The sequence below is a fragment of the Aquarana catesbeiana genome, linkage group LG13 (genome assembly GCF_042186555.1).
Source record: "Aquarana catesbeiana isolate 2022-GZ linkage group LG13, ASM4218655v1, whole genome shotgun sequence".
Lineage (NCBI taxonomy): Eukaryota > Metazoa > Chordata > Amphibia > Anura > Ranidae > Aquarana > Aquarana catesbeiana.
In genome coordinates, this window is record NC_133336.1 from 70,699,969 (window position 1) to 70,724,470 (window position 24,502).

Sequence of the window (24,502 nt, forward strand, 5' to 3'; positions counted from 1 at the left end):
AGAAGTATGGATCTGTGTTCTTTTAAGTATCTGGAGTTAAGTTTTAAAGACTAACATAGGTATGTGCCTGCATTTTAGCACTATTTATGACCCTATGAACCTTTTAGGCCAAGTCATGTTCACTTTAAGGGTTCTAATCGGCCTAAGATTAAGGTAAAAACTGGGTGTTAGTGTACAGGTTGTTTATTAGGCTAATTATGTTTCAGAGCAAGGAGGATGCGTTTTATGTCAGGTGTACCTATAGGTTACAGATCACAAAATTAAATATATGCAAATTAATTTCCATCTTTCTTGGAGCCAAAAGCCCCATACCAAATAACTGCCTGAATAACCTATACAGGAGGTCCCTGAGTTACGAACCTCCGACATGCAAACAACTCCTACTTACGAACGGGAGGCGGCGTCGGCGGGCACATCAGAAAACAGCGGAAAACGACATTGGAAAACATCGGAAAACGACGTCTCCGCCGTTCTGCGCATTCGCTTCCGACCTACGAACAAATCCGACTTAAGAACAAACAGGCAGTCCCTAACTCGTTCGTAACTCGGGGACTGCCTGTATTTATTTCAAACTTTTCTCCAGGATTTTTCAAACCCAGATATATGCAGTAATAGACTCTAAGTTAAGAGCTTAGTCATGCCCCAACTATCCAATGGGATGTCTTTCTATTACCAACCGAAATGTTACATTTGAATGGCAGATACTAAAGCTGGCCATACATTTTACAATTTTCTTATTCAGGAAAAAGATTTACCCTCAATTATGTAGTACAAGGGCCTGCCTGATTGCAAACAAATGGAAAGTGTTTAGGTTTGACCTCATATTATATGGTTTTGGTAAATCTAAAGGAAAATTGTACAAGAGATTTGTATATTGTATAGCCAGCCTAATTTTGAAACAGCTATAAAGATAATTAATATATACTCTATGTGGAGAGGTAGAGGGTAAAATGATAAGTGCACTTTTTCTGCAAGTGAACTCATTCTTTATGTTGCTATGGATTACCGTGAAGAGGCCTTGCAGCTTATCCATGTGTTTGCAAATGCGTACTAACTAAACCCCTGTTTTTAACGCAGACTGTTGGACAGGTTAATTTGGTCAGTTGGCAGACTGGTTGGTGAGTTGAGCTATGGAATGTTCTGTTGTCTTTCATGTGTTTGCCCTTCCATGTGCTCCTTGCTGTGAAGGCCAGTTATAGGTGGGGCAGGGGCCTTTTGGTTTGTTACTGGTGTAAAATATGGTCCGGGGACACACTTTACACCTTTGCTGCCATTGTGCTCTTGCTGGGTGTCCAGTGTGTTCCTGTTCCTTTAAGGGGAATTGGGCTGCCTCCAGGCCCACCTGCCCCTCATCTATCCATTTAATGCATGTGCTTCCATTGTGGAGACACTTATAAATTCATTAGCGTTAGGACTGCAAGCATACAAAGGGTGATGTGAAGAGGCTTTGCAGCTTATGCATGCGTTTGCAAATGCGTGCTAACTAAACCCCTGTTTTTAACGCAGACTGTTGGACAGGTTAATTTGGTCAGTTGGCAGACTGGTTGGTAAGTTGAGCTATGGAATGTTCTGTTTTTGTCTTTCATGGATTACATCATACCCTGCTCTTTGCATTGTCATGGATGTTATAACTAAAACATACGACTCAGAAAATTGCAGCTAAGCTGTGAATGGGATAGTAGAGTGTGCAGCAATGTCAGGCTGGCCTGACTGATGACCAAAGGGATAGTTGCTGCTTGAAGGCATACTAAAAGCTTTATTTCTCTGAAATGGAGGTTGGCAGTTGCAGAATATGTGCAATATTAATGTTTCATTTTCACCCTCATCATCAGAGTACGAACCTTATCTTTGTCCCCCTGCTATTCTGTGCAGCTGCTGGGATAATAGAAGGAATGAAGGAAAGGTAAGTCCTTTGAATGGTTGGGGGATTAAAGTAAACCTGATGTTTGGCTATTAATGGGCAAAGCAGAGGTTTGCCTAAAAATGAAGCAGTTCATAGCTGTGCACAAACAGAGAATCACTTATTAAAGTGGACCTTCAGTCATTTTTTCAACTTTCCATCTATTAAATCTTCTCCCCTTGTTTTAACTTTGGATAGTAAAACATTTTTTTTCCTGTTTCTTGTCTGGTCATTAGCCTAGGATTGTGAAATCATGCACAGCTCTCTCACTCTCATGAAGGTTTGCCAGGAAGGGGGGGGGGGGGGGGGGTGATTCATAAGAGGACCAATGAGAGCTGCAGGGCTGCAGAGCTGGAAATGTGCCTCTGTGTGTCTGTGTAAATCCAGGAAGTGAACAGGCAGCAGCTTCAGCTGCCCACAGTTAAAATGACTGCAGCCAGACTTAGTGGAGGGAGATTTCTGCAGCATATTTGGCAAGTACAGAATCACAGTATATATAAAATAATATACAAAGTGGTTGGAGGGAAGCTGCAGTTCCTTTTTAACCAAACAGATAGGGCAATGATCATGTTGTAACAAGTAGGTGTTTCACCGCGATGATACCAAGCTTGCAGGTAAACTTGCTGGTTCTTTATTCATTGTAATTAGGGATGAGCTTCCATTTTTCCAAATAAGGTGTGGATCTGAACTTGGAAGGAAACTGTCAGTCTTGGGCCAATGAGCAGTGGGTTGGGGAATCTCTGCTCTGCAGCTGATGTACACAAAGAGGTGGGGATGTTCATGACACCACTGACTTAACATGTACCAATGCAAAAAGAAAAATAAATACTGTACAGCAAAGCATGCAGTTTGGGGGCAACATGGAAAATACAAAAACCCTCAAATAACGTTTGGGGTGTGCCTTAAAGTGATATTAAAGTCTTGTTTTTTATTGAAAAAAATAATAACAAACATATCATACTTACCTGATCTTTGCAGTGGTTTTGCACAGAGCAGCGCCGATCCTCCTCTTCTCTTCTCAAGTCGGCACTCCTGGCCCCTCCCTCCTGCCAAGTGCCCCCACAGCAAGCAGCTTGCTATGGGGGCACCCGAGCTGAGCCACTACCCTGTGTGTCCATTCAGACACGGAGCCGCAGCTCAGCCCCGCCCCACCATCTCCTGATTGGCTTTTGGCAATCACAGCCAGTGAGCCAATCAGGAGTGCAGGTTCCTGGAGAGGCAAGGGTCACCTGGACATTGCTGGATCGAAATGGGGCTCAGGGGGGCTGTGGAGGGATTGCTGCACACAAGGAGAATGCATGAAGGTAAAAAAACCTTATGCCTTTACAACGGCTTTAAACTGTACAAGTGTTACAGAACAGTGACATTTTTACCGACAATATCAGCAATGGTGTACACTCACATATTTTTTTTTACAATTAGCTTGGCTTACAAAGAAGCAGTGGTAACCCAATATGGTTTACTTCAAAGTGAAATTCTCTATCCTCGCTGGTGCAATACTGTCAAATTCTAATTGAGAATTAAGAGACCACTCATGATACTTGTAAAATTGGCCAGCAGTAGGATATTTTTATGAGGGAAAATTGGTCAAGATGTACTAGAAAAAGAGTACAGGCAGATGTCTTTCTACTAAAATTGGGAGACTAGAAATGATGCAAGGCTAGACCCAAATTTACTAGAGACAGGCTGGGGCTTTACTGCAAGCATGAAAATCCTACAGAGTGCACAGCTGTGCAAAATTGGCCAACAGCAGGACAGGTTCAATCAGGAATAATATACTAACCAGTGTATGCCTGGTTAGTATATTATTAGTATAGTATAGTTAGTATATTAAGACCATTGCCAAGCAACTTGGTGAGAAGGTGACAAAAGTTGGTGTGATTATTTGTAAATGGAAGAAACACAAAATAACTGTCAATCCCCCTTGGTCTGGGGCTCCACGCAAGATCTCACCTCGTGGAGTTTCAGTGATCATGAGAACGATAAGGAATCAGCCCAGAACTACATGGGAGAATCTTGTCAATGATCTCAAGGTAGCTGGGACCATAGTCACCAAGAAAACAATTGGTAACACATTATATCATGAAAGACTGAAATCCTGCAGCACCCACAAGGTCCCCCTGCTCAAGAAAGCACATGTATAGGCCCGTATGAAGTTTGCTAATGAACATCTGAATGATTCAGAGGAGAACTGGGTGAAAGTGTGGTCAGATGAAACCAAAATCGAGCTCTTTGGCATCAACTCAACTCCTCGTGTTTTGAGGAGGATGAATGCTGCCTATGACCCCAAGAACACCCTGCCCACCATCAAACATGTTGGTGGAAATATGCTTTTGGGTGTTTTTCTGCTAAGGGGACAGGAAAACTTTACCGCATCAAAGGGACGATGTATCCTCAAATCTTGGGTGAGAATCTCCTTCCCTCAGCCAGGGAATTGAAAATGGGTCGTGGATGGTATTCCAGCATGACAATGACCCAAAATGCACAGCCAAGGCATTGGGACTGCGCCAGCAAGGTAACCCCCCTGGAGAGCGCTTCTCCTAGGGGGTTATCTGATAAGAGGAGGAGCCGCAAGTCCCGCCAGGGGACCCGAAAAGACGAGGTTCGGGGCCTCACTGTGCAAAACCAACTGCACAGTGGGGGTATGATATGTTTGTTATTTAAAAAAAAAAAAAAAAAAAGGTTTACAATCACTTTAAATCTTCAGCAGGTGATGAGTCTAAAATTCACTATGTTTAAGCGATACTGCCTCCATGAAGTCTGCATATCCCTGCCATGCTTGGTCCCCTTGCTGTGCACAATGTTTTTTCTATCTGTCCCTATGTAATTATTGTGTTCTGTAGTGATGAAGGTGCAAGTGGGGGAAGCAGGCTTCTGACACTCCCAGAAACGTTGAATACTGAATCCTATGCTGGAGGGTGTAACTTTTGAACACATTGGAGTTCAGACTCATCAGGGGTCTATTGCAGGGATCAGAGTACAGGGATAAGGAGTGCATAACATACACTATAATGTCAAAAGTATTGGGACGCCTGTCTTTACACGCACATGAACTTTAATGGCATCCCAGTCTTAAGGCCTGCACACACAATACGAAAATCGGAAGTTACATTTCGTCTGACGAACGATTTTCGGATCATTGGTATGGTGCTTTCGACAGCCGATTCAGATATTTCGTCTGATAAAAGCTGGATGTGCAGACCAAACAATTTTTGTCATACGTGAACTCAGCATCCGATTTTCATTTAATTAGTGCGGTTTTCGTCCGAAAAAAACTGAAAGACCAAGACTACGCATGCTCAGAAACTAAAGAACACATAAAAAACTATCCAACATATGACGTCACCTCTGAAGTTGTATTCTATCATGGGAGAATTTTCGTGTGGTGAGTAACCTCTTCACTTTCGACATGAGAAAATTTGAACATGTGTACGAGGCTATAGTCCATAGGGCTCAATATTGAGCTATAACAGCTTCAACTCTTCTGGGAAGGCTGTCCACAAGGTTTAGGAGTGTGTCTATGGGAATGTTTGACCATTCTTCCAGAAGAGCATTTGTGAGGTCAGGCACTGATGTTGGACGAGAAGGCCTGGCTTGCAGTTTCTCCCCTCTAATTCATCCCAAAGGTGTTCTTTTGGGTTGAGGTCAGGACTCTGTGCAGGTCAGTCAAGTTCCTCCACCCCAAACTCGCTCATCCATGTCTTTATGGACCTTGCTTTGTGCACTGGTGCGCACTCTTGCTGGAACAGGAAAGGGCCATCCCCAAACTGTTTCCACAAAGTTTGAAGCATGAAATTATCCAAAATGTCTAGGTATGCTGACACCTTAAGAGTTCCCTTCACTGGAACAAAGGGGCCAACCCATGAAAAACAACCCCACAAAATAATTCCCCCTCCACTAAATGATTTGGACCAGTGCACAAAGCAAGGTGGTGGTGGTGGTGACCACCTGCATTTTTTTCTTCAATATGTCTCCTTTGCAGCTATCGGCTTCTGTCCCCTTCCACCAGCCAGCCTTCCGCCTGTCAGATCTGTGGCACAGAGCCAAGGGAAATGCTCTGTTCTACAGGTTGTGCAAGCGGCAGGCCAGGACAAAATCAGACATCTGCATTAGTGACATATTGAAGAAAACAGGTGGCTGGGCCCAGGGCACTGAGCAGCAAATGTGAGGCATGTGTCCCAGCTGCCTGGTGCTATGTACCTGGTTTAGAGAATTTTCTTTGAGTGAAAGAGTAATTTTATTCCATTTATTTGGCCTTAGTTATTTGGTCCAAGCCTTACTCTTAGCATTCAAAATATGTGCTTAGGTGTCATAGGATGACTGACAACTTGTTGCACTGTCAATTGCCTGAACTAATGATGATAAAAAGTTGGGCAGGCCATTCATTATATTTTTTTTTTTTTCATTCAACCAGCGGGTTGAACAAAAAAAAGTTCCAATTCCCCCATCAACACACTTGGTGCTGATGGGGGAATCCTTCTCACAGCAGTAAACAATGATCTGTGTTGCTGGCTATAGCCAACAGAACTGATCATTCGGGAAAAACCTGACAGCCTGGTTGTACACAAGTCGATAGATCAACTTGTGGGCAACCAGCTAGCTCATACATGGATCCCTGCTGAACTGGCCAAATTTTGATCCATGTATGGCTGGCTTTATTCTTTAAAGGGTAGTGCCCTTAGGATGATAGTGCTTATGTAAAGAAGGCCATAGGCTGGATATGTATGTGTGTAGAATACCTAAGAATGGTTATGATTGTGCATAGAAGGTCTTCAGATAAATTACTTGACTGCTTTAAAGTGCATTTATTCCTATGCTATGGGCATAAAGTATTTACATATTCTTAACCAGCGGTTAAACAACTTTAAAGCAAGCAATCTTTGGCCTCTCTAGTTTTACTATGAACTAATTAATCCCAAAAGCTGATCTCCAGGAAATCAACAAGACAGCTCCCAACCTTTCAAACAGCTCTCCTCATTCTACCTATGATTCATTTATTGTAAAAAAAAAAACAGTGTAAAATCACAGCAAAACTAAGTTATAAGTGATGTCATCATCCTCCGTTTTATTTCTGATCTAATTGATTAATAGTATTGATTTGTTTGTTTTTTTCGTTTGATCAAAACAATCAACATGAGGTCTCATTCCTGTCTCCTTTGTTATCCTTAACATATTATACATCCCACCAGAATCTCCTGAAGAAGCTCAAAAAAGCGAAACATGTTGAGTGGTAGTGTCTGTATATATGCTTCTTATTGGAACATAAAATTCTTGCTATGGATGGTTTAATTTCCTCATGTCTTTTATCTTTGTAATAAAATATTAAATTTTATTGATTTTGTAACTGTGTCTTCACACTTTTTCTATCTTAAACATCTTAAAAATCCCGGGGTTTGTTACCCCCCCCCCCCCCCCCCCCCACTTCTTGTTTCGGGAAAAATTGGGATGTGGTGTTCAATCTGATTTCTCTGCCTTACTTTCCATACTTTCCATTCGCTCTGAAGGAGGATGTTTATGCCAGATATGATAAGAATGCTGCTGCATTGAAGATACATTTCTCTGCAATGCCTAGAGCTACAGAGGTCAGTGGGGCTTGTTTTAAACTGCTATTACTGCTTTTTTTTAGTTTATGTAAAAACACTGAGCCACTCTCATTTTCCCTAGAATTTGCAAGTCTGTAATGAAAACAATCAGATTTAAATAGAAGGAAGGCTATACATCATAAACCTCCACTAGCAGGGTCTGCAAAAGACTTCTGATGAGGCCCTGTTCTAAATAGTTTGGTATGCAGCTTAGTAATATACATCTCTGATCCTGGGGGTTTTGACAAAAAAACTGAACTCCCATAGCCAACTGTTATACATATTCCACAATTTCTGCTGTAATGAAGTTACCTTCATAAAAGTGGTTATATAAATGTATAAGAAGATACCAATGGTAATTATTAAGGATAAATAACAGTAATTTATGAGGGGCAGTGACTCTGTTACATCAGATTGACTTAATTTGCAAGTGATTCAAACTCTGAACCAAAGACCAGACGAATGCCACTGAAGTATTTTTCACTTTTAAAATCCCTTTATTTTACTGTTGCTATGTCTGTTTTGCAATATCTTTCCTGCATTGTTTTTTTTCCCTCTTTTTATTAAAACAATATTTAAAAATTGCTAAGCTGAATCTCTGATTATTCTAACTAAAAATTAAGAATTTGACCTCTTTGCAGATGCTACTGTAGTGCAAACTTTGTTACAGTCCTGTCTGGGTGAGATAGCAATTGATACAGATATTTTAATAGCGGATGATGTGAACGGTTCCAGTTCGTGTTTCCACGCACAGCTACTGTGTGTGTGTAACTGGTTAACTGCTCGGTTAACTTGTCTCAGTGATAATCATTCTCAGTCTACTGGGGCTTTTATTGTGCAGGATGAGGCTGAGAGTGTCGCCGTAACATTTATAATAGTTCACTTTAAGCTCCCTCTTTGCTGTTTGGACAACTGCAACTGCCTACAATGTTTGTGGCAAACCTAAGTGGCAGTTTTGGAAAGAGATGGACATGGAGAAAGGAAAATTGTAGATTGGACCAGTCACCTGTGTTGCTTTTCCGCATGCTCAGACACAGAGCTTATCTTGCTAAAACCAAACCATACACTGGCAAGACTATAAGGACAGTCTGCCCACTTCTTAAGATTCATTGAACCACTGTGGCATGTCTTCTCTGAATTAGCCTTTTTTTTTAACATAGAACAATGACGGCAGAAAAATACCAATTGGTCCATCAACTCTGTCCTCCCCCCTTCCTCCTCCTCCCTTTTCTTTTTTCCACCTTTTTGTCTGAGTATAGATCTGTGTTTGTCCCAAACATGTTTTAACTCACCAAGGCCTGATTCACACCTATGCATTTTAGTGCTTTTTGCATTTTGCAGATTTGCACTACAGAACGTGTTCCATAGGAAAGCATGTTAAATGGTCTGTAGTGCAAATCTGCAAAATGCAAAAAGAACTAAAAATGCATAGGTGTGAATCAGGCCTAAGGCCTAGTTCACAGGTTGCAGTTTGTATACTCCAGGTGAATTTAGAGTTTTTCAATACACGTTTTTGATCCATTGAAGTTTATGGAACCAAAAAACCAGAATAAAGTCCCTGGCCCTTTCCATAAAATGCATAGATGTGAACGTGACCCGTAGGAAACCATGTTAAATGGACTGTACTGTAGTGTGTTTCTGCAAAACTGAAAACGCACTAAAAATGCATAGGTGTGAACCAGGCCTAAGGCTGGATTCACACCTATGCATGTTGCTTTTGAGCGTTTTTGGAGGTTTTTTTTTCATGCTTGACACGTTTTTGAGCAGCGTTTTTGTAGCGTTTTTGCTGCGTTTTTGCCGCGATTTGCGTTTTGCGTTTTTTTTTTTTTTCTTTTTTTTTACAGTCTTAAAAAAAAATTACAAAAAAATAAAAATAAAAAAAAATAAAAAAAAAACGGCAAAAACGCACCAAAAACGCACCAAAAACGCTGCAAAAACGCTGCAAAAACGGTGCACTTGCGTTTTTGATGCTTGTCCATTGAAATCCATTACATGCAAAACGCTGCTTTTTGCATGAAAAAAGTCCCCGACCCTTTCCAAAAACGCAGAGATACAAAAAAGCATTGATGTGAACATGTTCCATAGGAACCCATGTTAAAAAATTCCCATGCATTTCTGCAAAATGCAAAATGCATCAAAAAACGCGCTAGTGTGAATGGAGCCTAACAGTTGATTGATTTACTGCCTATGGCTCCATTCACACTAGCGCGTTTTTTGATGCATTTTGCATTTTGCAGAAATGCACGGGAATTTTTTAACATGGGTTCCTATGGAACATGTTCACATCAATGCCTTTTTGTTTCTCTGCATTTTTGGAAAGGGTCGGGGACTTTTTTTCATGCAAAAAGCAGCGTTTTGCATGTAATGGATTTCAATGGACAAGCATCAAAAACGCAAGTGCACCGTTTTTGCACCGTTTTTGCAGCGTTTTTGATGCGTTTTTGATGCATTTTTGACGTTTTTTTTTTTTTTTTTTTAATTTTTTTTTTTTTTTTTTTTTTTTAGACTGTAAAAAAAAACTGTAAAAAAAAAAAAAAAAAAAACGCAAAACGCAAATCGCGGCAAAAACGCGGCAAAAACGCTGCTCAAAAACGTGGCAAGCATGAAAAAAAAACCTCCAAAAACGCTCAAAAGCAACATGCATAGGTGTGAATCGAGCCTATGATAGAAGTCAGTCCCAAGCACTGCTAAAATAATACTTTCAAAGGTTAGTTTTGAACTTGCAAGTTGGAGGTCATGTCCTCGTGTTTTTAATCTTAGCTTCATATAGAAAATACAGAACTACAGAAATAAAGAACACAGAAAAAGAGAACGCTGCAACATGCAATTTGCATCTGACCTGACCACATAATATTAACGCAATGAAATTTAGGAAAATAAAAATCTTTTTCTGTTTTAAAAAAATAGTGTTTGGTATTTCTATAGATCCTGCAGTCAACTTAATGTAAGAAGGTTTTAATAATTAGTGTGGCCAGTCTTCTTCCTCATCATGCCTGAGACAATCTAATCCAGGAAAATAGATGGTTATTCCATAGTACAATAGGTCAGTCAGCATGACACTGTGGGAGTGAAGAGTGACACAACAGCAAAATGCAGTTAGTGGATTTAACAGCTCCTAATTAGGCTCCATTAACACCATTGTGTTGTGGTATTGCAAGTGTTTCTGCTACACAAAGCACTTCTCTTTGAGTGAAGGTAAACTAGTGAATAAGGTAAATGAAAAACTGTTACCTTTTAAAGCAAACATTACATATAAGCCATTGATCAATGCTATAAAACCTACAATAAGTGCACTGGATTTTCAACTAGAAGCCATTAAAAGAGATGTATGCTTTTTTATTTTATTTAAGAATCATACTTACCTAGATGGATGCAGCATCACTCCGATGCTGCATCTGCCCCCCGGTGCCTCTAAAACTGATAATTGAGCAATCTAACACAGTCAATCACTTGGTTCTTGGGGCTCCCTGAGCAGAGAGCTGGTGACTGTCAGTCACCAACTCTCTGCTCTGCCCCCTCCTCGCTCACTGGACTGGGCTGGGCTGTGGAGAGAGCAGGAGCAGCCGATTTTGGTATTTTGGCATTGAAGGCAAATTATTGCCAACTAACCTAGGACTCTACGCCAAGTGCCAGAGTGTGGACCTCAGAGCTCCTATCCACTCAATTTGTCATAACCAATAGCAGCCAATAGGGATGTTCTCTATCGCAAGTTATTTTTTCCCTGGTGATGGAACCGTTAGCAGCCTCCATCCAATCCAACCCTCTCATCTCAGGTGTCTCAGTCGGACAGGAAGAACATGAGATCGGACCTTATGCAAACAATGTCCTACTTTCTATATCTGACCCCCTTAAGTCGCTACCCACCTTACAATTTACGCTAGAAACTTTCAGTTCAATCTCTGTATGCAAGACAAATTACTCCAAATAATGTATGCTCGATATAGGCTTAGCTCCTTAACCACTTCAGCCCCGGACCATTATGCTGCCTAAGGACCAGAGGACTTTTTCCAATTTGGCACTGCGTCGCTTTAACTGCTAATTGCGCGGTCATGCAATGCTGTACCCAAACTAAATTTGCGTCCTTTTCTTCCCACAAATAGAGCTTTCTTTTGATGGTATTTGATCACCTCTGCCGTTTTTATTTTTTGCGCTATAAACGGAAAAAGACCGAAAATTTTGAAAAAAAATGATATTTTCTACTGTTTGTTATAAAAAAAATCCAATAAACTCAATTTTAGTCATACATTTAGGCCAAAATGTATTTGGCCACATGTCTTTGGTAAAAAAAAAGTCAGTAAGCGTATATTTATTGGTTTGCGCAAAAGTTATAGCGTCTGCAAACTAGGGTACATTTTCTGGAATTTACACAGCTTTTAGTTTATGACTGCCTATGTCATTTCTTGAGGTGCTAAAATGGCAGGGCAGTACAAAACCCCCCCAAATGACCCTATTTTGGAAAGTAGACACCCAAAGGAAATTGCTGAGAGGCATGTTGAACCCATTGAATATTTATTTTTTTTGTCCCAAGTGATTGAATAATGACAAAAAAAAAAAAAATTTACAAAAAGTTGTCACTAAATGATATATTGCTCACACAGGCCATGGGTCTATGTGGAATTGCACCCCAAAATACATTCAGCTGCTTCTCCTGAGTACGGGGATACCACATGTGTGGGACTTTTTGGGAGCTCAGCCGCGTACGGGGCCCCAAAAACCAATCACCGCCTTCAGGATTTCTAAGGGCGTAAATTTTTTATTTCACTCCTCACTACCTATCACAGTTTTGAAGGCCATAAAATGCCCAGATGGCACAACCCCCCCCCCCCCAAATGACCCCATTTTGGAAAGTAGACACCCCAAGCTATTTGCTGAGAGGCATGTTGAGTCCATGGAATATTTAATATTTTGATACAAGTTGCGGGAAAGTGACAAATTTTTTTTTTTTGCACAAAGTTGTCACTAAATGATATATTGCTCACACAGGCCATGGACATATGTGGAATTGCACCCCAAAATACATTCAGCTGCTTCTCCTGAGTACCGGGGTACCACATTTGTGGGACTTTTTGGGAGCCTAGCCGCGTACGGGGCCCCTAAAACCAATCACCGCCTTCTTGATTTCTAAGGGCGTACATTTTTTATTTCACTCCTCACTACCTATCACAGTTTTGAAGCCCATAAAATGCCCAGATGGCACAAAACCCCCCCAAATGACCCCATTTTGGAAAGTAGACACCCCAAGCTATTTGCTGAGAGGCATGTTGAGTCCATGGAATATTTTATATTTTGATACAAGTTGCGGGAAAGTGACAAATTTTTTTTTTTTGCACAAAGTTGTCACTAAATGATATATTGCTCACACAGGCCATGGGCATATGTGGAATTGCACCCCAAAATACATTTAGCTGCTTCTCCTGAGTATGGGGATACCACATGTATGGGACTTTTTGGGAGCCTAGCCGCATACGGGGCCCCGAAAACCAATCACCGCCTTCAGGATTTCTAAGGGTGTAAATTTTTGATTTCACTCTTCACTGCCTATCACAGTTTCGGAGGCCATGGAATGCCCAGGTGGCACAAACCCCCCCAAATGACCCCATTTTGGAAAGTAGACACCCCAAGCTATTTGCTGAGAGGCATGGTGAGTATTTTGCAGCTCTCATTTGTTTTTGAAAATGAAGAAAGACAAGAAAAAACTTTTTTTTTTTCTTTTTTCAATTTTCAAAACTTTGTGACAAAAAGTGAGGTCTGCAAAATACTCACTATACCTCTCAGAAAATAGCTTGGGGTGTCTACTTTCCAAAATGGGGTCATTTGGGGGGGGTTTGTGCCACCTGGGCATTCCATGGCCTCCGAAACTGTGATAGGCAGTGAAGAGTGAAATCAAAAATTTACGCCCTTAGAAAGCCGGAAGGCGGTGCTTGGTTTTCAGGGTCCCGTACGCGGCTAGGCTCCCAAAAAGTCTCACACATGTGGTATCCCCGTACTCAGGAGAAGCAACAGAATGTATTTTGAGGTGTAATTTCACATATTCCCATGGCATGTTTAAGCAATATATCATTTAGTGACAACTTTGTGGAAAAAAAAAAAAAAAAAATTTGTCTCTTTACTGCAACTTGTGTCACAATATAAAATATTCCATGGACTCGACATGACTCTCAGCAAATAGCTTGGGGTGTCTACTTTCCAAAATAGGGTCATTTGGGGGGGGGGGGTTTGAACTGTCCTGGCATTTTATGCACAACATTTAGAAGCTTATGTCACACATCACCCATTCTTCTAACCACTTGAAGACAAAGCCCTTTCTGACACTTTTTGTTTACATGAAAAATTTTTTTTTTTTTTGCAAGAAAATTATTTTGAACCCCCAAACATTATATATTTTTTAAAGCAAATGCCCTACAGATTAAAATGGTGGGTGTTTCATTTTTTTTTCAAACAGTATTTGCGCAGCGATTTTTCAAACGCATTTTTTGGGGAAAAAAAACACACTTTTTTAAATTTTAATGCACTAAAACACACTATATTGTCCAAATGTTTGATGAAATAAAAAAGATGATCTTAGGCCGAGTACATGGATACCAAACATGACATGCTTTAAAAATTGCGCACAAACGTGCAGTGGCGACAAACTAAATACATTTTTAAAAGCCTTTAAAAGCCTTTACAGGTTACCACTTTAGATTTACAGAGGAGGTCTACTGCTAAAATTACTGCCCTCGATCTGACGTTCGCGGTGATACCTCACATGCATGGTGCAATTGCTGTTTACATTTGACGCCAGACCGACGCTTGCGTTCGCCTTTGCGCGTGAGCAGGGGGGACAGGGGTGCTTTTTTTTTTTTTTCTTTATTATTTTTTTGCTTTTTTATCTTATTTTTAAACTGTTCCTTTCATTTTTTTTTTTATGATAGCAATAGGTAGTGACAGGTACTCTTTTTTGAAAAAATTGGGGTCTATTAGACCCTAGATCTCTCCTCTGCCCTCAAAGCATCTGACCACACCAAGATCGGTGTGATAAAATGCTTTCCCAATTTCCCAATGGCGCTGTTTACATCCGGCGAAATCTAAGTCATGAAATGCTCGTAGCTTCCGGTTTTTTAGGCCATAGAGATGTTTGGAGCCACTCTGGTCTCTGATCAGCTCTATGGTCAGCTGGCTGAATCACCGGCTGCATTCTCAGGTTCCCTGTTGAGACAGGAGAGCCAGAGAAAAACACGGAAGACGGTGGGGGGGGCATTCCCTCCCACTGCTTGCAAAAGCAGTCTAGAGGCTAATTAGCTGCTAGGATTGCTTTTACATGAAAGCCGACCGCTGGCTGAAAAGAATGATACCAAGATGATACCTAAACCTGCAGGCATCATTCTGGTATAACCACTCAAAGTCGTGAATGGCGTACCTGAAGACAAAAAAATGGTTAACAATAAAACACAGTAAACGGTAAAGTATAAAAAATTGCATACCTGAAAAGCAAACATGATAAAAAATAATAACAATAAAACATTACAGAATAGAATACAGTAAAAAAGAGCAGAACAATAGAGAGAGAATAGAGAGAGAGAGAGAAAAATAAAATGACAACTATTTTTTTTTTTTATATATATATATTTTTTTTTTACACTTTTTTTTTGTAACTAACTTTTATAACTGTAACCGGTTCCAGGTTCGGGTCTCTCAAAATGCGATTGTTATCTTGGGAGACCCTGTGAAAGTGTGCCTAGTCTGTGCAATGCTGTACCCTACGCTAATACTCAACTAGTGAATGGTAGCGTTCAAAACATTCACCAATGCAAAGACCAGGATTGTCAGGACAGGAGGGACAATAATAGCGGGTGTCACACCTATATCCACGCTTGCTGCAGACACATCTTTTTTGGGGGGGGGTTCGCTGGGTAGGGGTACTCGGGAGGACATAAAAATGCCTCTCATGCAGCCGACTGCATTTGGTTGGGGATGTGAATGGGGGAAGTACGAACACTGCAGAAGTGGTGGGTTCCCAATTAGGATTGGCGAATGCAGCAGGAAGGGCACTATGGGCACGACGGGCCTGTGTTTGTCTTCTTCTTGGTGGCAGCGGGACACTACTTGTGCGTGCCACCTCACCAGCTTGAACTGCACTTATGGGACTTGCCACGTCACCAAGTGTTACTTCAGTGCTGGTTTGACTACGACCGGGGTGTACTAGGCCACTGGTGCTTGCCAGTTCACCAAAACGCTACCGAAAAAACTGTTAGCGATCGCAGGGATCAGGCCTGACTCTGCAAACTAACCAGAGTCACACGTAACGGTTATACGGTGATCATTGATGACAGGGTTAAATAGGGGACAATCAAGGGGTTAAAACATTAATTAGAGCCCTTTCACACTGGGGCGGTTTGCAGGCGCTATTGCGCTAATAGCGCCTGCAAACCGACCCGAAAGTGCCGCTGCTGTGTATCCAGTGTGAAAGCCCCGAGGGTTTTCACACTGGAGCGATGCGCTGGCAAGACGGTAAAAAAAGTCCTGCCAGCAGCATCTTCGGAGCAGTGAAGGAGCGGTGTGTATACCGCTCCTTTACCGCTCCTGCCCATTGAAATCAATGGGACGGCGCGGCTATACCGCAGAGGCGCTTTGCGGTGGTATTTAACCCTTTCTCGCCGCTAGCGGGGGGTAAAACCGCCCCGCTAGCGGCCGCATACCGACGGTAAAACGCCGCTAATAATAGCGGCGTTTTACCGCCGATGCCGCCCCCGCCCCAGTGTGAAAGGGCTCTTAGATAGTATATGGGGGTCCTTTGTCGCTATAAAACGCTGACGGCGAACCTAAATATTTACGTCCCTAACTAGCGTCACCAGTGACACTAATACAGCGATCAGAAAAATGATCGCTTAGTGACACTGGCGACAGGGGGTGATCAAGGGGTTAAAACTTTATTGGGGGGGTTAGGGGGGTACCATAGACCTAAAGGGGGCTAATACTAACTGCCCTAACACAGTAACTGTCACAAACTGACACCATGCAGTAATAAAAAAAAAAAAAAACTGCTTGTTGTCAGTGTGACGGGGGGGGGGGGGGTGATCGGGGGGGGGGATCGGGGGGTAAAGGGGGGTGTAATGTGTGCCTGGCATGTTCTACTGTGTGTATGTGTTTGGTGCACTCACATTTCAGTCTTCTCTCCTCAGCGCCGGAATGGAAACTGCTGAGCCGAGGAGAGATGACATCACATCCCCTGCCTCTGTTTACTACACAGAGGCAGGGGAAGAATCTCATTGGCTGGGAGCGAACGCGAGGGGGGGGCCACGATCGGATGGCCCCCCCCTCATCTCTGATCGCTGCCAGACCAAAGGCGACTGCCGCCGATCGGACCCCCCATCCGCGGGAAGGCAAGGACCTAAATGTACGCCCTTTTGCCTGCCCGTGCCGCTCTGCCGACGTATATTGTTGTGCGGCGGTCCTCAAGTGGTTAAGTCAAAACTCAGATCTCTGCCATGACTCCTGGCCTCCCTAACTTACTTAGGAATTCAGCTAGTATCGCCCTCTGTCAAATTGCTTAAAGGGGTTTTTAAGGCAGTGCACACAGGCACTGCCAGCCCCACTGCTAGCATAACCTGTACTATATACTGTATGGCGTTTTTTAAAATCCATCCTCTAAATACCTTATTTATTCTCCCAGATCAGCGGTCCGCCCATCACTCTCATCCTCCGATGTATGTGTATGTACTAGGGAGGGAGGCGCTGAGCTCTCCCTCTGACTTCTGCCTGGCGAGCACTTGACCTCCCACCCTAGTGTATACATCGGAGGAAGAGAGCGATGGGCGGTCACGTGACCACTGATTGGGGCAAAAGGATAAGGTATTTGGAAGATGAATTAAAAAAAACGACATGCAGTATATATTACAGGTTATGCTAGCTGTGGGGCTGGCAGTGCTTGTGTGCAGTAATGTGTGCACTGCTCAGAGCGGTGCTACAAGGGGAGACGAGGGGCGGCTCACACACAGACTATCTGACAGGCAGGGAAGGGGAGGAGGACACAGGAGACTCAGTAGAGCAGGGCTGCGGATGACGGAGGCATGTAAACTGACCACAGTGTCAGGGCTCAGCAGCCATGATTAACCATTGTCAGTTTACAGTGGGGAGGGCAGAAACTGGCAGGATCAGCAAGGTATTTCAGGTGATACAGGGGGCCAAATTACACAGCACAGGCACTGTGCTGTATAACATGCTTTCAGGGAACAGGATCCCTTTTTTTTTAGGTTAACAAACGCTTTAATATTAATTATAATTCTCTATTCGGGAGATTGTACACATCTGTCAGGACCTCCATCTAACTAAAGCATCCTGGTATGGCTGTATAGCTGTATCCAAAATGTCCTTTTTGCCACATATCCTGTATATGTTTAGGACCCTTCGTATTCCCCTGTTGCCCACACATTCAGAAACTATCCCAAGCTCATTCATATGGGACAAAAAACAGCCACATATACACAGTTCAATGCTATTATCCCTGGCTTCACAGGCTGGACAAGGTGTACCTAATGTCCTAGTGTATTATAGAGTGGTCATCCTTGACCAAACCAGATTCTAGTGGACCTCCTTGGCAGCAACATCCTGGACACGGATAGAGCAGGAAGCTCTTCAACCTTAATGAGTGCCTTATTACTGTGCCCCCGACCTCACTATTCCTTCCTATGCACAGTCACAGCTACTCTGTGAGTCTGATTTATCATCATACAGATCAGTAAAGGCACCCATAAACATCTCCTTCGTCTATTGACACTACAGTCGCTGGAACTGCTCTCTCCTGTCATATCCTTGCAGAGATGAGTCTGTGCTTGCATTTGATCTATCTGGGACCTGTATCACTTGGCAGTCATTAACAATTTCTCGGAGTTAAGATCTACATAACCTTTTGATACCCTATCGACAATATAGACATCGGACTCTGAACTATTCTCTCCACTACCGAATGGAATGAGAATGCTTTGAAGTATTATAAGGACTCCACCGTTCTCCCCAAAAGAATCTCCTTTTTCTACTGTCTGTTCCTCAAACAGGACTCTCAAAATAAATCACCCTTGATGATCTATTGGGAAGACCTCCTCCATTATTGGATTCCTCCTACTTAACACTTGCAAAACAGGGACAATTTTCTTAATGCCTCTCACATTGGGAGTTGCGCCAAAAAATATTTCATAGGTGGTATTACACACCCTCCAGACTGGCCTCCATTTTCCCAAATCAATCGTCAAACTGTTGGTGCAATTGTAGTGAATGCGGCACCTTATACCACACTTGGTGGACTTGTCTGGCTCTCTTCACATTTGGGAGTGTTACTAATAATTTTATTGACTCTCTCTTCTACTTTCCCTTGCCTATTTCCCCACATCTGGCCCTACTTGTATTGTGACTAACCAACATGCCTCAACCATTGCAAGCATTTATCACACATGTCCTCATAGCAGCCCAATTGGGTATAGCAAGGAGATGTAAATATAAAAAACCACCACTCCTCTACAGGGAATTATCCAAACCCTAATGACTATTTCCTAATGAAACACTCATTTGCCAAAGCCCACCTTTAACTCCCCAGATTTATGAGACACTGGGTCCACTAGCTTAAAAATAGCGGAAGTGCTTCCCTCAATTGAAATACTCCATAACACTGGTTTCTAGGACCCTCCCTCATCCATACCTTCCAAACTCCACTACACTGCTGTACATCTCATACGTGCAATTTCAGGAACTTTATTCCATACTTCCCTCCACCATCCCCAGAATAACTTTCTACACTGAACCGCCATCCTAATACTATGCCCTGTACTTTTGTTTACCTTGTTCCATTTGTTACCTGTCAATTTGTATGCTAGAGGTATCCTCAACTTCTTTTATTTGATTTTCAAGCAACTGGTCCTTTGCTACTACCACATGGCAGCATGGTAGGGGGTGTTGCAATTGCTTATTAAATGTTTCTTTCCTATATGTTGACATGAAATTTTATGCAACATTGTAACACCAGCCTTTGCAACCACCCTGCATGGGACATGGCAATTGCTGATTTAACTTTGCTTTCCTATAGGTTGTCATGTTATTGTTTACATTTCTAGTTCCTCTGTTTTTATGGCTCTTTTATGTGAGACTTTTTGTCTATTATTATAACATCCTCATGTCATACTGTTCCACAGTCTTACATTTATTTGTGTAATTTTGTACTTTTTCTTTAACCAAAAAAAAAAAGTATAAAAAAAAAAAAAAAAAAAAACCAAAGCTTTACTGTAGTTATTGTTATCTTTCAATTCAAATAATAATTATAATCTATTCATGCCAACATAATGTTTTTTCATTTTCATTTAGGCTGGCCTTTCACTTGCAGTAAATTGCAGTAAAAGAAACATTTTACCACACATTACTACAGCACATATTAAAGAGGTATTAAACGCATAAACAAACATTTATTATATTGCAGCCTACTTAGCAGACTCATATGGGGATCCCCCTAAGGGGCGACTCTGATGTTAGAGGACTTTGATGGGCTCAAGTTTTTTGGGAATTTCTGCGCTTTAATCTACTGAAGTTTTTTTCCTGTTGTTCTAAATCGTATCGCGCTGATTACAATAAATTCCAAGCAAAAAGGTATCCATTCATTTAAATTTGATTTGTTAATTTATAAAATAAGATTTATTATTCTGCTTTGTAAAGTACTAACTACTAACTAAAGTTTAACTATTTGTAAAGTATACAATGCAGCCCCATACTGAAATGTTTGGAAACCCCTGTTTTAAGGATATAAAGTGAAAGATTAGAAAGAGGAAAAATATAAGGATCAAGAAAGCTAGGAATGAAAATGTAATCAAGGAAACATTGTTGAACTTACTAAGTAGATAGGATAGAAGCGATGATAATGTGCAAAGTGAGGCAAACCATTGCAATTTCACTGTATTGAAATCAGATCAGTAAAATACAAATTGTGATTGATTAATAAGGGTTAATGCACTTTTCACATTGCTTACTGCCATATGAAATAAGCCAACATAGGTACAATAAATGTAAAAATGAGAGATGGCCAGAGCCCTTACCCGTACACCCATGAATTTATCTTTCAATACAATCCATGAAAGTAGGAACATAAAGGCCTTGTTGCAGCAGAAGAGAGCTGACACATCTGTGGCTGTCAGTTTCTTGAGCGCCAATAAGTAGAGGTAATTCGTCAAAGTCCATAGGATAGAAAAGGGAGCAGTCCTTTTAAGAAAGAGTTTCAGTGTCAAACCATCTTCTCCAAATATTCGGCTACATTCCCTGCGGAAGAGTAAAAAAAAATGTTTTCACTGTCGCATAATACATTGCTGGTAAATCAGACACTTGCATGCGGTCTTTACAAGTTGACATTTTTATTATACTCTCAGCTGACTATATTTTGGGATCCAGTGAATGTTTTTACATACAGTTTCCACTGAAGGTGCCCTCTGCTTATGCAGTTTTCGTCATATGCTTGGTATGAACTGCCCTGGTTTGTAACAGGTTTACTTTACAGCTGAACTCCAGGCAAATGTCTAAATACTCAATATAAATATATAATGCATATGAAAAATGTTTAACTTGCCAAAGGATTTGTATATGTTTATCCACCCAGTCGTAAGATTTACACGGTCCTTCAAAATAGAGCCAGGTCAGTGACACGACTTTTCCCGGCTGCAGCTACACAATAAGAGCTAGGTCACCCTCTTGCCCCTAGCTTGTAATTGGGCAGTGAGAAAGCATAGCAGTTCCCCCTACTGCTCCTCGCCTATCAGCATTTTCCTTGCCAGAACATGCAAATAGCAGACCTGATTGGCTCCTAGAACTACCCCTCCCTCTACCAGTCTGAGTGCTGCTGTACAAGAGATAACATGAAGCTCATACAATGTCAAATTCAGGAACTTACCTTGCATTTAAAATACATGTCATTCTTTTAAATAAATACACACCTGAATTATTTAGGTGCTTCAGGTAAACATAATATTTATGGGTAATGATTTGCACATGGCACAAAGTGGAATGGTGGGTAAATGGAATGCCAGTTCCTTTTGCCCACAAATAATTTACACTGTTTTGTAAGTATGCCAAAACTATACCTCTCACATGTGTACAGATAGAGATAGTGGCGCTAATATAAATTGTGTAAAATAATGAGTCAGAGCAGCATGATGCCTATGACCCTCTACTTATACATAAAAATAATAGTATTATGAAAAAAAAAAATTTTTTTCAACACCCAGTGAAAAGTGTGACTATATATAATAGATTACAAGAATTGAATGATCAAGTTCAACTGTTGTTTTTCAATCTCCTTGTGTGATAAATCTTCTACTCTTCCACCACACCACCGTGATAGTGACACCACTCCCTCTGAAGAGCGAACTCACCAGATTGTATAGCCTCCCACTCTCGTGTTCGGCAAAACAGCAATTGAACCACACCTGGGTTGCATGTGATGAACCGTGACTCCAATCAAGCCAGCTCCATATGTAAAAAAATGAATAATGTTCTCCACATAGCATGATACCATTTTGACAGATTTATTAAAATCACTCCAAACACACTTCAATGGTTACACTCACTTTTAAACTGAAACAAAAAAGCCTTTGAACAAAACCACAGCAAGCACAGCAAGCAACAGGATCAGTGATCCAACGGTGCACCGCGGTCACAGCGGACCTGAAGTGTGATCTGGTGTATCTCTCACCCAATCTTCTAAGGCCCAGCAATCCGATCGGTGTAGTCCTCCACAGACAGCAGTGTCTAATGTCAGTGCGATGGAATACCGTATAACAATGCCCCAGACATGTTTCGTCAAAAAAGACTTCTTCAAATGGGATCCTTATTTGTGCTCCTATAGTGACTGCACTCACCAGATCCTTCACCCCCTCTTGGGGTCTCACACATCCACAGTATATGCCACTGTGTAGCAATGCAGGGTAACTCCGTCTTTAATGTTGACTATGATGAAATTCCATAATGGAAAGAGAAGGAGGGAGTCCCGTCGGCCATTTTGGGTATGATTTTACAGACCGAAGCCTCTTGTATGTGAAATAATAGTGTGAAAGGTTCCCGGGTTTAGTGTAGTATAACAGACTATGGTGATGTAATATATTTTGGCCCCTTAGTAAAATGAGCTAAATCCATTTAGGGGATGTTGATATATTTATCAGAACGGCCACGATGTCTGTATACCACCCGAAGTCCCGGCAGCCATTTTGTGTGTGCTATGGAGACTGAAGCCCAAACACAAAACATCTTGGCGGCCATTTTGGGTGTGATATTACAGACCGAAGTCCGTCAAGTGTTAGAATGCTTAGATAGGAAACATCTCGGCGGCCATTTTGGATGTGATATTACAGACCGAAGTCCATCCCATGTTAAATTGCTTATGCATTATAAGTGTACTTCTGAATCTGAAACTGAATCAGCGTAGATTAAATAAATAAATAGATGCTGTTCAACGGGACTAGCCTCCATTATTGGTCCACCATGCAAAATATCAATATCAACTTGACATGAAATGCAATATTGAATATAAAAATAAAAATGAAAATAAAGTATTGAACATAAAAAATTATATAATAAATATATAAATATATATACATATATATATATATATATAAAAAACCAAGTACCCGACATAATCATCAATGTGTATGGTACATAATAAATGATGCATACAGACACATAAAATATTGATGATAGCATAATGACATGCATGAAAAATTATGATGAGGTGTGCCTATGCAATGTTATATGTGTGCAATGCTTATATGAAAGCTTATAAAATGCACCTAAAGCTAAATCAAATATTAATAAATTAGTCAAAACTATTGAAAAAAAAATATTAAAAAAAAAAAAATTTAAAAATGTGATAAAAAATATGGTAAAAATATATGATAAAAGTATGAAGCCTCGGATGCGGTGAGAATCTGATAGAGCAAAGCTACGTAATGATATTAAAAATTAGTCAAAAAGCAAGTCCTATATAGCTTCAAACACACAAAGAATACTCAGACATCGGAATAGATTTTCCCCATTAAGACATGATCTTATTTAAAGAACAATTCCATTTTTAACCCAAAGACACAACAAAATGAGAGTCTAGTGGGTTTTTAAAAAAATGGTGGAGGAGGATATCAAAAAATTGGACATAACAAAATCAAAAAGAAACAATATTTGGAAGACCATAAAAGAAATAGAGAAGAAGAAGAACCAAATAACTCTATATACTAAGGACTATATGGAGGAGAATGGGCCCAGACTTTTGAATTTGCTGCTAGAGTAGAACGTTGTTCATTAACACCCTCCCACATGAAGTGTCAGTAAGTGTCAGCAACAGAATGTAAAGTCCATTGGGAATCATAAACCTCTATGAGTGTCAATCTCTTTGGTCTCCTTGACCCTTAAGTCATTACTGTGTGCTGTAGGGACAAGGAAGTCAGCAGGAGCAACCAATAGGTTCAACAGAGGTCAACTCTGTTGGAAGTTTTGTTTTCCCATGGGACTTCAGGAGGCCATTTCACAGCACTGGAGTGTGGTTCATCAGTATAAACAGCAAGGGGATGTAAGTATTCAGTCTCTTCTTTATTGGCATGCATTTGATTTATATTTCCCATTTATAAGACAGGGTCTCCTTAAACTGTCCAAATAGGTAATGGTGTAAAATTGACTGCACACTGTTTCCATTTTATCAAGAATGCATGTGATTTAAATAATAAAAATAATATACATACATTTTTTTCATAATACCCATGAGTTCCACAACCCAGTACACACTGAATTTTACAGATGGTAAAATGGTAACAACTCACATACAAATACATAAAAAATAGGAATAAGTGTCCCAATGTAAAGAATTAGCAGATCAGATGCACGGCAGATTTGGCAGCAGTAGCCATCTTGTAGATAAGGCTGTGGGTCAAGTTTTCCATGCATGTTAGATCTGCTCCTTCTTTACATTGGGACTCTTATTCCTATTTTTATGTATTTGTGTGTGTGTGTTGCCATCATCTGTACCATCTGT

The 24,502-nt window shown here is 41.0% G+C and overlaps 1 protein-coding gene across 7 annotated transcripts in view; it reads right to left on the reverse strand.

The window, feature by feature from the left end:
- Positions 1-24,502, reverse strand: part of SLC35F4 (solute carrier family 35 member F4) — a 448,534-nt gene that overhangs the window by 38,781 nt on the left and 385,251 nt on the right. For all 7 annotated transcript variants that reach the window (XM_073609422.1, XM_073609423.1, XM_073609424.1 and 4 more), the window contains one exon: positions 20,535-20,754. In XM_073609422.1, coding sequence (XP_073465523.1) covers positions 20,535-20,754 — 220 coding nt within the window. The remainder of the gene's footprint in view (positions 1-20,534; positions 20,755-24,502) is intronic.